Source organism: Anomalospiza imberbis, unplaced genomic scaffold (assembly GCF_031753505.1).
Source record: "Anomalospiza imberbis isolate Cuckoo-Finch-1a 21T00152 unplaced genomic scaffold, ASM3175350v1 scaffold_52, whole genome shotgun sequence".
NCBI classification, from domain to species: domain Eukaryota; kingdom Metazoa; phylum Chordata; class Aves; order Passeriformes; family Viduidae; genus Anomalospiza; species Anomalospiza imberbis.
In genome coordinates, this window is record NW_027100130.1 from 441,218 (window position 1) to 455,126 (window position 13,909).

The 13,909-nt window shown below is 65.4% G+C and overlaps 1 protein-coding gene across 1 annotated transcript in view; it reads right to left on the minus strand.

The window, feature by feature from the left end:
- The window catches only part of HUWE1 (HECT, UBA and WWE domain containing E3 ubiquitin protein ligase 1), a 63,739-nt gene that overhangs the window by 15,942 nt on the left and 33,888 nt on the right, over window positions 1-13,909 (minus strand). Inside the window, 19 exon segments of the mRNA XM_068178683.1 lie at window positions 654-787; window positions 884-1,100; window positions 1,217-1,432; window positions 2,202-2,250; window positions 2,339-2,487; window positions 2,940-3,029; window positions 4,783-4,961; window positions 6,118-6,346; window positions 7,178-7,349; window positions 7,852-7,985; window positions 8,178-8,276; window positions 9,045-9,120; window positions 9,201-9,346; window positions 10,189-10,355; window positions 10,684-10,863; window positions 11,424-11,635; window positions 12,428-12,636; window positions 12,998-13,064; window positions 13,517-13,659. Coding sequence (XP_068034784.1) covers window positions 654-787; window positions 884-1,100; window positions 1,217-1,432; window positions 2,202-2,250; window positions 2,339-2,487; window positions 2,940-3,029; window positions 4,783-4,961; window positions 6,118-6,346; window positions 7,178-7,349; window positions 7,852-7,985; window positions 8,178-8,276; window positions 9,045-9,120; window positions 9,201-9,346; window positions 10,189-10,355; window positions 10,684-10,863; window positions 11,424-11,635; window positions 12,428-12,636; window positions 12,998-13,064; window positions 13,517-13,659 — 2,868 coding nt within the window.

Sequence of the window (13,909 nt, forward strand, 5' to 3'; positions counted from 1 at the left end):
CTTTGGAGACACCCCGAAATCCCTCAGGGACACCCCGAAACCATCAGGGACAGCCCTAAAAACATCTGGGGACACCCTGAAATCTCCCAGGGACACCCCTAAAAACTCTCGGGGGGACAGAGGATTCTGGAGGGTGACAGAGGGGACACAGAGGGGCGGGAGGAGGTGGCACTGACCAGCCAGAGGGGACACAGGAGTGGCCAGAGGGGGCACAGGGGTGTCACTGACCGGTGACGGGGGACACAGGGGTGTCACTGACCGGTGACAGGGGGCACAGGGGTGTCACTGACGGGTGACGGGGGGCACAGGGGTGTCACTGACGGGTGACAGGGGGCACAGGGGTGTCACTGACCGGTGACAGGGGGCACAGGGGTGTCACTGACGGGTGACGGGGGACACAGGGGTGTCACTGACCGGTGACGGGGGACACAGGGGGTGGCCAGAGAGGACACAGGGGTGTCACTGACCGGTGACGGGGGGCACAGGGGTGTCACTGACCGGTGACGGGGGACACAGGGGTGTCACTGACCGGTGACGGGGGGCACAGGGGTGTCACTGACGGGTGACAGGGGGCACAGGGGTGTCACTGACGGGTGATGGGGGGCACAGGGGTGTCACTGACCGGCCAGAGGGGACACAGGGGTGTCACTGACCGGCCAGCGGATCCTCCTCCTCACTGCTGGTGGACGGCAGCGGCTCCTCCAGGATCCCTCTCGAGTCGGCCCCGGAAATGGCCCCGGCCGAGTCCCGGGTGGATGAACTCTCCGAGGATGAGGCCGGGGGCGAGCTGGGGGTGACATCAGTGAGGGGGGACACCCCAAAACCACAACCCTCCGCCCCCGTTTCCCGCTGACAGAGCTGAGGGGGAAGGGGAGGCTCTCACCTATCGTCCGGAGGCTGAGCGGCGTCGGGGGGGGCGGGAGGGGGTCCTTGGGGGGTTCCGGGGGGGTTTTGGGGGGCTGTGGGGGCAGGGGGAGCCCCCCCAGATTCTTCCAAGGTGCAGGAGGCCAAACTCGAGGTGTCCATGGGGGACCCCTCCAGCTGGCTGCTCACGGCCGTCAGCGCGTCCGAGTCCTCCGCCCGCTCTGGGGACAGCGACGCTGGGGGGGGGGACAGGACACTGAACCCCCCCAAATCTGGGGAGACTTCCCCCCCACCACAAAAAGGAGAAAGCCCCCAAAAATCCAGGGGATCTCCCCAAAAACCGAGCACTTACTGATGGTGGGGGCGGGTGACAACTCCATCTGAGTGGCTTCGGCATCTTGGGGGGGTCGTCCAGGCCCCCCCTCTTCGTGTTCGGGGGGCTGAGGGGGGCGAGTGGGGATTTGGGGGGCTCCTGGGGGGGGGTCTGGGGGGGTCGGCGTCGGTTCCAGCATCACCAGTGTCCGGTGGGGACCAGGAGGGGGGGTCTCTCCCGGGGTCCCGCTGTGTTCTGGGAGGGGGGGTGGGACACACGCAGGGATCAACATTGGGGAGGACCCAGAAATTTGGGAGCCCCCCCACACCCCACCCTGCACCCCAAAACCTCCCGTTCTTCCCCATTTTGGGGAATCCCAGACATTCAGCTGTGCCCTTAAATTAGAGGGGATCCCAGTGGGGATAGGAGAGGTTTGGGTGGAAGGAGAGAATTTTAGGGGGTGAGGAGACAATTTGGGCTGGGAGGAAACAATTTAGGGGGAGGAGAAAATTCTGGGGACGAGACAATTTAGAGACAGAGACAATTCTGAGGGAGGGGGAGGAAACAATTTAGGGCAAGGCACATCCCACCCCTAGAGCTAAACCACCCCCCAAATTCCATCAACCCCCTCCAAACCCCCTAAAACTCCCTATTAAACCCCTCCCCAAAAACCCCAAAAAACCCTTTAAACCCCCCCCACCAAACCACCCGATTTCCCCATTTTAACCCCACTCCACCCCTATCCTGGATGTGCTGGCGGGGTGGGGGGATCTCTAAACCCCCTCCCCCGCCGCTGCAGCCCCCCCCGGGACCCCCCGGCTCCGGCGGCGCGCGCCGCGCGAGGAAGACAGTAGAATGTATAGTTATCTCCGAGACGGGGGTGTGACCCTCCAACTATACAATCTACTACCTCAGCCCGCGCGGCGCCAGCTCCAGGGGGGGATTCGGGGTTTTTTTTTGGGGGGGGGGGGGGGTCCGGCCGCTGAAAGGTTTGGAGGGGTCCAGGTGAGCTGGGGGGATTTACCTGGGGGGTTGACGTCGGCCGAAGCGGGGCCGGCTTTGGACGCCGCGTCCTGCGGGAGACGGGAAGGTGGGGAATGAAGGAGGGACCCTTCCCCACATCCCGGGGAGGCTTTGGGGGGTTTTTTGGGGGTCTCTCACCTGGGTCTCCGCCCCGTCTTTGTCCTCGGGGCTGCGCTCGGCGCCTTTGGCCTCGTCCTCGGCCGCCTGGCGCCGGCGCTTCTCGCGCCGCTCGTCCAGCTCCTCGTCCCGCAGCGCCTCCAGCCGGGCCAGGATGGGCACCTTGACCACTGTGGGGGGAAAATGGGGGGGTTTGGGGTGTGTGGGACCCCCAGGATGGGCACCTTGACCACTGTGGGGGAAACTGGGGGACCTTGGGTCCTCCAGGGTGGGCACCTTGACCACTGGGGGGGCAAATCGGGGGATTTGGCGCACGTGGGACCCCCAGGATGGGCACCTTGACCACTGGGGAGGAAATTGTGTGGGTGTGGGACCCCCAGGATGAGCACCTTGACCACTGGGGAGGAAATTGTGTGGGTGTGGGACCCCCAGGATGAGCACCTTGACCACTGGGGAGGAAATTGTGTGGGTGTGGGACCCCCAGGATGGGCACCTTGACCACTGGGGAGGAAATTGGGTGGGTGTGGGACCCCCAGGATGGGCACCTTGACCACTGGAGGGGAAGGAAGGGTGAGGCTCAGGGGTCTGGGGGCTGCCCCGGGGGGGATCCCAGGGGTCTCACCGGACACGCAGTCGTGCATGCTCTCGGCGTCCAGGACCTTGCACTCCTCGGTCCAGCGCGTCAGGGCCGTGGGGATGCTGGACAGGGTCCCTGGGGGCGGGGGGGGATGGGAGCTTTGGAGGCTGCAGAGGCCACGCCCCCCCGTGGGACCACACCCACCCCAAGACTGTCAATCAGCCAAGCCCACTTCCCCCCAGACCACACCCCCTTAAACCTACCAGACCATGCTCCTAGGACCCATAGACCCCACCCCTTCCCCAGACCACACCCCTTAAACCACACCCCTTAAACCACACCCCTTTCCAGACCACACCCCTTAAACCACACCCCTTAAACCACACCCCTTCCCCAGACCACACCCCATTAAGCCCCACCCCTTCCCCACTGAACCCTTAAACCCCACCCACCATACCTTTAAGCCCCAGCCCTTCCCAACACACCACACCCTCTTAAGCCCCACCCCCTCTTCAGGCCCCGCCCCTGCCGTGTCCCTGTGTCTGTGCCGTGTTTTGGCGGGGTCTCTCCCTGTCCCTCTGTGTCCCCAGGTGTCCCCAGGTGTGCCCACTCGCCTGCCTGGCTGTGGGTATCCCCCCCCATGTCCCCAGGTGGCTCCAGGTGCTCCGGTTGTCCCCCCCATGTCCCCAGGTGTGGTGTCCCCAGGTGTTCCCCCATGCCCCAGGTGTCCCCAGGTGATCCCCATGCCCCAGGTGTCCCCCCGTGTCCCCCATGTCCCCAGGTGTCCCCCATGTCCCCAGGTGTCCCCAGGTGTCCCCCATGTCCCCAGGTGTCCCCAGGTGTCCCCCCATGCCCCAGGTGCGCCCACTCGCCTGCCTGGCTGTGGGTAACCCCCCCCATGTCCCCAGGTGTCCCCAGGTGTCCCCAGGTGTCCCCCATGCCCCCAGGTGTGGTGTCCCCAGGTGTCCCCCTATGTCCCCCATGTCCCCAGGTGTGCCCACTTGCCTGCCTGGCTGTGGGTAAACGCCCCCATGTCCCCAGGTGTCCCCCATGTCCCCAGGTGTCCCCAGGTGTCCCCCATGTCCCCAGGTGTGCCCACTCGCCTGCCTGGCTGTGGGTAACCCCCCCCATGTTCCCAGGTGTCCCTAGGTGTCTCCAGGTGTCCCCCATGTCCCCAGGTGTCCCCAGGTGTTCCCCATGTCCCCAGGTGTTCCCCATGTCCCCAGGTGTCCCCAGGTGTCCCCCATGTCCCCAGGTGTCCCCAGGTGTCCCCCATGTCCCCAGGTGTCCCCAGGTGTCCCCCCATGCCCCAGGTGCGCCCACTCACCTGCCTGGCTGTGGGTAACCCCCCCCATGTCCCCAGGTGTCCCCAGGTGTCCCCCATGCCCCCAGGTGTGGTGTCCCCAGGTGTCCCCAGGTGTCCCCCATGTCCCCAGGTGTTCCCCATGTCCCCAGGTGTGCCCACTTGCCTGCCTGGCTGTGGGTAAACGCCCCCATGTCCCCAGGTGTCCCCCATGTCCCCAGGTGTCCCCAGGTGTCCCCCATGTCCCCAGGTGTGCCCACTCGCCTGCCTGGCTGTGGGTAACCCCCCCCATGTCCCCAGGTGTCCCCAGGTGTCCCCAGGTGTCCCCCATGCCCCCAGGTGTCCCCAGGTGTTCCCCATGTCCCCAGGTGTCCCCCATGTCCCCAGGTGTGCCCACTTGCCTGCCTGGCTGTGGGTAACCCCCCCCATGTCCCCAGGTGTCCCCAGGTGTCCCCCATGTCCCCAGGTGTCCCCCATGTCCCCAGGTGTCCCCAGGTGTCCCCCATGTCCCCAGGTGTCCCCAGGTGTCCCCCATGTCCCCAGGTGTCCCCAGGTGTCCCCCATGCCCCAGGTGTGCCCACTCGCCTGCCTGGCTGCCCGCGCTGCCCTGCTCGTGGAAGAAGTCGTCCAGCAGCTCGTCGTCAGAGCGGGCGATGATGTGCACGTCCTCGTTGCCCACCAGCAGCCGCGCCCGGCCCCGGCTCTGCAGCGGGAGGCTGCTGCTCAGCTGCAGGATGTCTGCGGCCGCCGAGGGGCCCAGGAGCCTGCCAAGGGGGCACAGGGGGTCAGGGGGCATTCATGGGGGTGTGGGACCCCCTGGCTGGGGCTGTGAGACCCCTGGTTGGGGGCACAGCCTGGCTGCCGCTCAGCTGCAGGATGTCTGTGGCCCAGGAGCGTGGGGAGGGGGCACAGGGGGTTCAGAGGGGGTCAGGGGGTGTTAACGGGGGTGTTGGGAAGCTCAGGGGGGTGTCAGCCCCCAGACTGGGGTTGTGAGACCCCCCCAGCTGGGGCTGTAGGAAGCCAGGGAGGGGCTGTGGCACAAACCCAGGTAGTGGATGGGGATTCCCGGGGGGGGTGAGTGACCCCAAGGGGATTTGGGGTGCTCCCAGGGGGGTTTGAGTGACCCCAAGAGGGTTTGGGGTGTTCCCAAGGGGGTTTGGAGTGTTCCCAGGGGGGTCTGCATGACCCCAAGGGGGTTTGGGGTGTTCCCAGGGGGGTCTGCATGACCCCAAGGGGGTTTGGGGTGCTCCCAGGGGGGTTTGGGTGACCCCAAGAGGGTTTGGGGTGTTCCCAGGGGGGTCTGCATGACCCCAAGGGGATTTGGGGTGCTCCCAGGGGGGTTTGAGTGACCCCAAGAGAGTTTGGGGGTGTTCCCAAGGGGGTTTGGGGTGTTCCCAAGGGGGTTTGGGGTGTTCCCAGGGGGGTCTGCATGACCCCAAGGGGGTTTGGGGTGCTCCCAGGGGGGTTGAGTGACCCCAAGGGGGTTTGGGGTGTTCCCAGGGGGGTCTGCATGACCCCAAAGGGGTTTGGGGTGTTCCCAGGGGGGTTTGAGTGACCCCCAAGAAGGTGTGGGGGTGTTCCCAAGGGGGTTTGGGGTGCTCCCAGGGGGGGTTGAGTGACCCCAAGGGGGTTTGGGGTGTTCCCAGGGGGGGTTTGAGTGACCCCAAGAGGGTTTGGGGGTGTTCCCAAGGAGGTTTGGGGTGCTCCCAGGGGGGTTTGGGTGACCCCAAGGGGGTTTGGGGTGTTCCCAGGGGTGTCCGGATGACCCCCAGGGGTCTCTGGACACTGCCAGCAGTGGTCACTCACCGCTGCAGGATCAGGGGGGGGTTTGGGGATGCTCCCTGGGAGGGTTTGGGTGACCCCCAGGGGGTTTGGGTGACCCCCAGGGGTCTCTGGACACTGCCAGCAGTGGTCACTCACCGCTGCAGGATCAGGGGGGGGTTTGGCTGCCGTGCCCCCGGGTAGTGGACGTGGATGGTGTGGCCGGCGTTGGCCGTGAGCTGCCGCAGCGTGCGCTGGCTCCGGCCGAGCCCCTGGGCCAGGCGGGCGCCCCCCGGGCCGGCCCCCAGCCCCAGCCCCCCGTGCTCCGCGTGCCGCACCAGCAGAGGGTGGCTGGCAGGGATGTTCCCGGGGGATGGAGGGATGTCGGCTGGAAGGGGGAAACGGGGAGTCAGACACCCCAAAAACCACGGGGATGGGGGAAAACAGGGAGTCAGACACCCCAAAAACCACGGGGAGGGGAAAAACAGGAGGTCAGACACCCCAAAAACCACGGGGAGGGGAAAAACAGGGCGTCAGACACCCCAAAAACCACAGGGAGAGGGGAAATGGGGGGGTCAGACACCCCAAAAACCACGGGGAGGGGGGAAATGGGGAGTCAGACACCCCAAAAACCACGGGGAGGGGAAAAACAGGGCATCAGACACCCCAAAAACCACAGGGAGGGGGGGGGAACGGGAGATCAGACACCCCAAAAACCACGGGGAGGGGAAAAACAGGGCATCAGACACCCCAAAAACCACAGGGAGGGGGAAACGGGAGATCAGACACCCCAAAAACCACAGGGAAGGGGGGAAACAGGGGGTCAGACACCCCAAAAACCACGGGGAGGGGGGGAAAGGGGAGTCAGACACCCCAGAAAACACAGGGAAACACAACTGGGGGGCTGGGGGGAGGGTGTGATCCTTTCCTGACCCCCCCAAGGTGACAAATGAGGTGGAGACACCCCATTTTTTTCCTCCCAATGCCTCCCAGTTCCCTCCCAGTGCCCCCCAATCCCCTCCCAGTGCTCCTCAATCCCCTCCCAGTCTCTCCCAGTCCCTCCCAGTTCCCTCCCAGTGCTCCTCAATCCCCTCCCAGTTCCCTCCCAGTCCCTCCCAGTGCTCCTCAATCCCCTCCCAGTCTCTCCCAGTCCCTCCCAGTGCCCCCCAATCCCCTCCCAGTCTCTCCCAGTCCCTCCCAGTGCCCCCCAGTGCCATACTGGGGCTGGAGAACATGTTGTCGAACTCAATGATGAGGTCGTCGTCGCGGTCAAAGCGCTCGAAGCGCACGAGGGGCGAGGCGTTCATGTCGGGGTAATCCTCATCCAGCTCCATCTCCGAGCCATCATCATCATCCTCCTCCTCCTCACCTTCCTCGCCCTCCTCATCGTCCTGGCAGGGCCCGCCAGGGGGTCAGCAGGCCCCAAATTGGGGCATTTTGCCCCAAAACAGCAATCTTGACCCAAAATTGGGGGTATCCTGACCCAAAATAGCACCCCCTGACCCCAAAGTGGGGGCATCTTGACCCAAAACAGGGCACCAAACCCCAAATGACACCCCTGACCCCCAAAATGGGGGTTCTCTGACCCTAAATGACTCCAAAAGACACCCCCTGACCCAAAACAGGGCACCCTGACCCAAAACAGGGCACCCCAACCTCAAAACAGAACTCCTGACCCCCAGTATGGGAGGACCCCAACCCCAAATGGTCCACAGGATCCCCAGACCAAAAACTGGGGGCACTTTGACCCAAAACAGAGCATCCCACCCCAAAACAGGGGCACAGCTACAGAGAAGACCCTGTTATTTAAGAGGGACCCCAAACTTTGGGGGTGACCCCAATGTTTTGGGGGCACTCGGAGTTTTGGGGGGGCCCTCAGCACCCTAACCCCACCTGATCATCCTCATCCTCCTCCTCCTCCTCCTCCTCCTCGTCCTGGCTGTCATCCTCGTCCTCGTTGCTGCCACTGCTGTCCTCCTCCTGCGTGTGCTCCTCCTCATCCTCGGGGTCCAGGATGTTCATGGAATCTGTGGGAAGGGATCGAGGGGGTCTGTAGGACCCCGAGACCCCCCCCCCAGGGACACCCCCAAATCCCTTATCCCAATTTCCCCCCTGATCTCATAGGGAGCCCAACAGCCCCAGGCCACTCCAGCCTGGCAGCCCTCCCAGAGCCCTGGGGTCCTCCCGGTCCCTCCCAAACCCCAAAACCCCGTGCCCACCTTCACGGTTGGCCTGCAGCGTGGAGGCCTGGCTGAGGTTGGACGGAGCCTCGTCCATCAGGACGTCCTCCTGCGACTCGTCCTCGGCTGAGCGGCTCACTGGGGACAGGGGACACGGCCAGGGGTCACCCTGATGTCCAGGGGGTCACCCTGATGGCCAGGGGGTCACCCTGATGTCCTGCGAGTCACCCTGATGTCCAGGGGGTCACCCTGATGGTCAGGGGTCACCCTAATGTCCTGGGAGTCACCCTGATGTCCAGGGGGTCACCTTGATGGTCAGGGGGTCACCCTGATGGTCAGGGGTCACCCCTGATGTCCTTCGAGTCACCCTGATGTCCAGGGGGTCACCCTGATGTCCTGCGAGTCACCCTGATGTCCAGGGGGTCACCTTGATGGTCAGGGGGTCACCCTGATGTCCTGCGAGTCACCCTGATGTCCAGGAGTGACCCCAATGTCCTGGGAGGACCCCACCCTGATGCCCAGTGGTCACCCTACTGTCGGTCACTCTGCTGTCCAGCGGTCACTCTGCTGTCCAGCGGTCACTCTGCTGTCCAGCAGTCACTGCTGTCCAGCGGTCACTCTGCTGTCCAGCGGTCACTGCAGTCCAGCGGTCACTCTGCTGTCCAGCGGTCACTGCTGTCCAGCGGTCACTGCAGTCCAGCGGTCACTCTGCTGTCCAGCGGTCACTCTGCTGTCCAGCGGTCACTCTGCTGTCCAGTGGTCACTGCTGTCCAGCAGTCACTCTGCTGTCCAGTGGTCACTCTGCTGTCCAGCGGTCACTCTGCTGTCCAGCGGTCACTCTGCTGTCCAGCAGTCACTGCTGTCCAGCGGTCACTCTGCTGTCCAGCGGTCACTGCTGTCCCTCACCGATGATGGTGCTGTTGCCGTCGGCGCCGTCCCGCTCCAGCAGCTCGTCAATGAGATCCTCCAGCTCGTTCTCCACCTGGGGGGGGGCACAGGGGGAGTTTGGGGGTGCTGGGGGGGTCTTGGGGGTCTCGGGGGATTTGGGGAAGGGTCCCTGACCTGCATCTCCTGGGTGCTGAGCCCCTCGGGCTGCCCGGCCAGCACCACCGTGTCCCCCTCGGCCTCGCCGTCCATGTCCCCGTCGGCCGCCTCGGCCTGCGCCGCCTCTGCGTCCTCCTCGGGGGGCTCGGGGTCCCCGGGGTCCCCTGGGGGGCACAGGGGTCATGGGGGGCGGGGGGGACTGGAGGGTCCCTTGGGGAGTCATGGGGTGTGGGGGGAATGCTGGTGGTGTGGCCATGGGGTGACACTGGGGGGCCATAGGGTGACACTGTGGCCATGGGGTGACACTGGGGGGCCATGGGGTGACACTGTGGCCATGGGGTGACACTGGGGGGTCATGGGGTGACACTGGGGGGCCATGGGGTGACACTGTGGCCATGGGGGGACACTGGGGGGCCATGGGGTGACACTGTGGCCATGGGGTGACACTGTGGCCATGGGGTGACACTGGGGGGCCATGGGGTGACACTGTGGCCATGGGGGGACACTGTGGCCATGGGGTGACACTGGGGGGCCATGGGGTGACACTGTGGCCATGGGGTGACACTGTGGCCATGGGGGGACACTGTGGCCATGGAGTGACACTGTGGCCATGGGGTGACACTGGGGGGCCATGGGGTGACACTGGGGGGCCATGGGGGGACACTGGGGGGCCATGGGGTGACACTGTGGCCATGGGGGGACACTGGGGGGCCATGGGGTGACACTGTGGCCATGGGGTGACACTGTGGGGCCATGGGGTGACACTGTGGCCATGGGGGGACACTGGGGGGCCATGGGGGGACACTGGGGGGCCATGGGGTGACACTGGGGGGCCATGGGGTGACCCAGGGGGTCCCAGGGGTGGTACTTCCATCGGGGGCAGCTGTGACAGCCCCTGGGGCAGCAGGTGACACTGGGGGTGTGGCCGTGGGGTGACACCGGGGCTGTGGGTGACACCGGGGGGCCGTGGGGTGACCCGGGGGTCCTGGGGGGGTGGGGGGGGTACCTCCATCGGGGGGCGCGGCCCCCGCCTCGCGGGCGCCCCCGTTGCCCTCGGCCTTGCTCTTGCTGGAGGAGCCCTTGGCCCCGAAGAGCCCGCTGGGCTGGTTCACGATGCGCGACAGCGTCTCCAGCGGCTTCAGCGCCGCGTTCACCGTGTTGGCCATGTTGGGGCTGGGGGGGCAGCGCTGGCACCTCAACCGGCACGGACCCCCAACCCAGAGGGGACCCCTGAACCAGCAGGGATCCCCCTGCCCTGAACCCAGCAGGGACCCCAAACCCAGCGGGGACCCAGAACCCAGCAGGGACCCTAAATCCACCGCGGTCCTCCTCAAGACACCCCAAAACCCCAATGAAGCTCCCCCAAACCTCCTCAAGACCCCTGAAAACCCCTCAAGACTCCAACCAAGCTCCCCCAAAGACCCTTGAAAACCCCTCAAGACCTCCCCAAAACCCTCTTAACACCCCCCAGACCCCTCAGGGCACCCCCTCAGCCCCCCACCTGGACAGGTCGAGGCTGTGGGGCACACGGGCCAGGTCGTTGACCAGCCCCTTCTTGAGGAACAGGCGGATGATGTTGTTCATGCCGTTGTGGGGCGGCTTGGCCGCGCTGCTGTAGAAGCTCGAGGTGGACGGGCACGACTCCATGATGGTGCTGATGATGCACATGACGGCCTGGAGCCTGCGGGGACGGCGCAGCGGTCATTTGGGGGGACAGCGGTCATTCGGGGGGACAGCGGTCACTCCGGGGGACAGCGGTCATTTGGGGGGACAGCGGTCATTTGGGGGGACAGCGGTCACTCCGGGGGACAGCACTCAGGGGGACAGCAGTCACTCGGGGGGACAGCGGTCACTCGGGGGACAGCGGTCACTCGGGGGGGCAGGGCACACTCTGGAGTGACAAGGGACACTCTGGGGGACACCGGTCACTCCAGGGGGACACCGGTCATTCTGGGTGGACACTGGCAGTGTTCACTCCGGGGGGATAAGGGACATCCATCATGTTGTGGGGGACAGAGGATGAGAGACACTGGTCACCTCGAGGCTGTCTCTGCAGTGACTCCACGTTGTCCCCAAATTGTCCCCACATTGTCCCCAGGGTACCCGCATGCTGTCCCCACATTGTCCCCTGGGTACCCGCATGCTGTCCCCACGTTGTCCCCAGCTGTCCCCACACTGTCCCCACATTGTCCCCATGGTACCCGCATGCTGTCCCCACATTGTCCCCAGCTGTCCCCACACCTGGCGTGTTTCTCGGTGCTCTCAGCCATGGCCAGGGCGCGGCCGAGGGCAGCCTTGACCTCGTTGACCAGGGCCACCTGGGCATCGGTGCCACTGCCGGCTGCGGCCAGGCTGGCCAGGAAGAGCCGTGCCAGCGCCGGCGTGTCCTTGTCCTCGGCGTTCTGCTGGTGGGGCAGCAGGTGGTCCAGGACAAAGGCCAGCACGCTGCAGTCCTGGGGGGACACAGGGGTCACGCACCCGCACCCACGGCCGGGGGACAGAGGAGACCTTCAGGGTAAGGGGACAGGGGACCCTCGAGCACAGGGGACAGGACTGAGGTGTCTGGGGGTCCAGGGGACCAGGGGACCCTAACAATCAAGGTGACAAGGCGCCCTTCTTCAAGGGGTGACGAGTGACGCCCCTCCCCGAGGTGACAACAGACCCCAAAGCACAAGGAGGTGACAGAACCGCCCTATGCACACCCTGACAGACACACGGCTGTCCCTGTCCCTCTGGCGGCTGTGTCCCTGTGGTGTCACCTCCTTGATGAGCTCAGACAACCCCTCCAGGCACACCATGACAGACACACGGCTGTCCCTGTCCCCTGTCCCCTCTGGTGGCACTGTCCCCGCGGTGTCACCTCCTTGATGAGCTCGGACTACCCCTCCTGGCACACCCTGACAGACACACGGCTGTCCCTGTCCCCTCTGGTGGCCCTGTCCCCGCGGTGTCACCTCCTTGAGGAGCTCAGACAACCCCTCCCGGCACACCCTGACAGACACACGGCTGTCCCTGTCCCCTCTGGTGGCCCTGTCCCCACGGTGTCACCTCCTTGAGGAGCTCAGACAACCCCTCCCGGCACACCCTGACAGACACACACGGCTGTCCCTGTCCCCTCTGGTGGCCCTGTCCCCGTGATGTCACCTCCTTGATGAGCTCAGATGGCCCCTCCCAGCACACCCTGACAGACACACGGCTGTCCCTGTCCCCTGTCCCCCCCGGTGGCCCTGTCCCCGCGGCGTCACCTCCTTGATGAGCTCGGACTGGCCCACGCTGTAGCTGTAGTTGGCGATCAGGGCGGCGATGCCCACGTAGGAGCGCACCAGCTCGGCCAGCAGCCGCAGGATGGTCGAGGTGGGCATCAGGGGCTTGGAGCCCCGCGCCCGGCCCCGCTCCTCGCCGCGCTCCCCCTCCTTCTCCTTGCGGCCCTCGCGGCCTTCCTCGGGGCTGGACGCTGTGGGGACACGGGGACAGCGTCAGGGGACACGGGGGAGCAGGGGGGCACGGGAGGGCATCCTTAGGGGACACAAGGGGGCAAAGGGGGCACCATTAGGGGGTGCAGAGGGGATGGTGAAAGTCTTAAAGACGCGGAGGGGACCTCGGAGGACACGGAGGGGACCTTGGGGACATGGAGAGGACAGTGGGAGCTCAGGGACAGGAAGGGCTCAGGGACCCTGGGGACACAGAGGGGACACTGGGATGTGTGAGGGTACAGAGAAGATGTTGGGGGCGTCGGGAGTATCGGGGTCACAGGGATGGGAGGGAACATCAGGGACAAGCAGGGGACACCAGGGGACTCAGGGGGGCAGCGCCACCTTCTCCCTGGGGGGTTCCCGAGGGCGGCGTCTCAGCCGCGGCTCCGTCAGCAGCGAAAACCTGGGCCTGGAGGAGCAGGGGGAGGATCAGAGCCTGGGGGGGAGCCCCAAAACCCCACAGACCCCCAGTGATACCCCCACAGCCCCCCGTTACCCCCTCTCTCAAGTGTCAGTGACTCTGGGAATGCTGGGCCCCCCAAATCCCCTCCAAAGCCCCCCAAACTGACCCCGAGACTGCCAAAACCACCTCCCAGCCCCACCCAAACCACACCTCAGACCCCTCAGCCCCCTCAAATTGCCCCCCAGGCCCCAAAATCACCCCTCAGGCCCCCAAAACCCTCTAAATTCCCTCCCAGCTGCCCCAAATCCCCTTTCAGACCCCCAGGCTGCCCCCAGCCCCCCTAAATCCTCTCCCAGTCCCCTCAAACCTCTGCCCCGAACACCCAGATGCCATTCAGCCTCCCTAAACCATCCCCCAGCCCCCCCAAACTGCCCCCCAGGACCCCCAAGCCCCCGTACGTTGATGGCGAAGCCGGCGGGGGGGTCGAAGTCGGCGGGGGGGCGGGTCAGGCTGCGGTACTGCTGGTACATGTCGTCCCCAATGTCCGACAGCAGCTGGCTCACCTCGCTGGGCGCCGCGCTCTTGGGGTCCCCCTTGTCACCTGCGCGGGGACACGGCGCTCAGGGGGGACAGGAGACCCCCCCCCAGAGGGGCTGAGGATGCCTGGGGGACGGGGCAGCCTGATTGCCGCCTAATACAGACACCCCAATTCCGTCCCTATGTGGACACCCCAATTCCGTCCCTATATGGACACCCCAACTCTGTCTCTATACAGACACCCCAATTCCATCCCTATATGGACACCCCAATTCTGTCTCTATACAGAGACCCCAATTCCGTCCCTATATGGA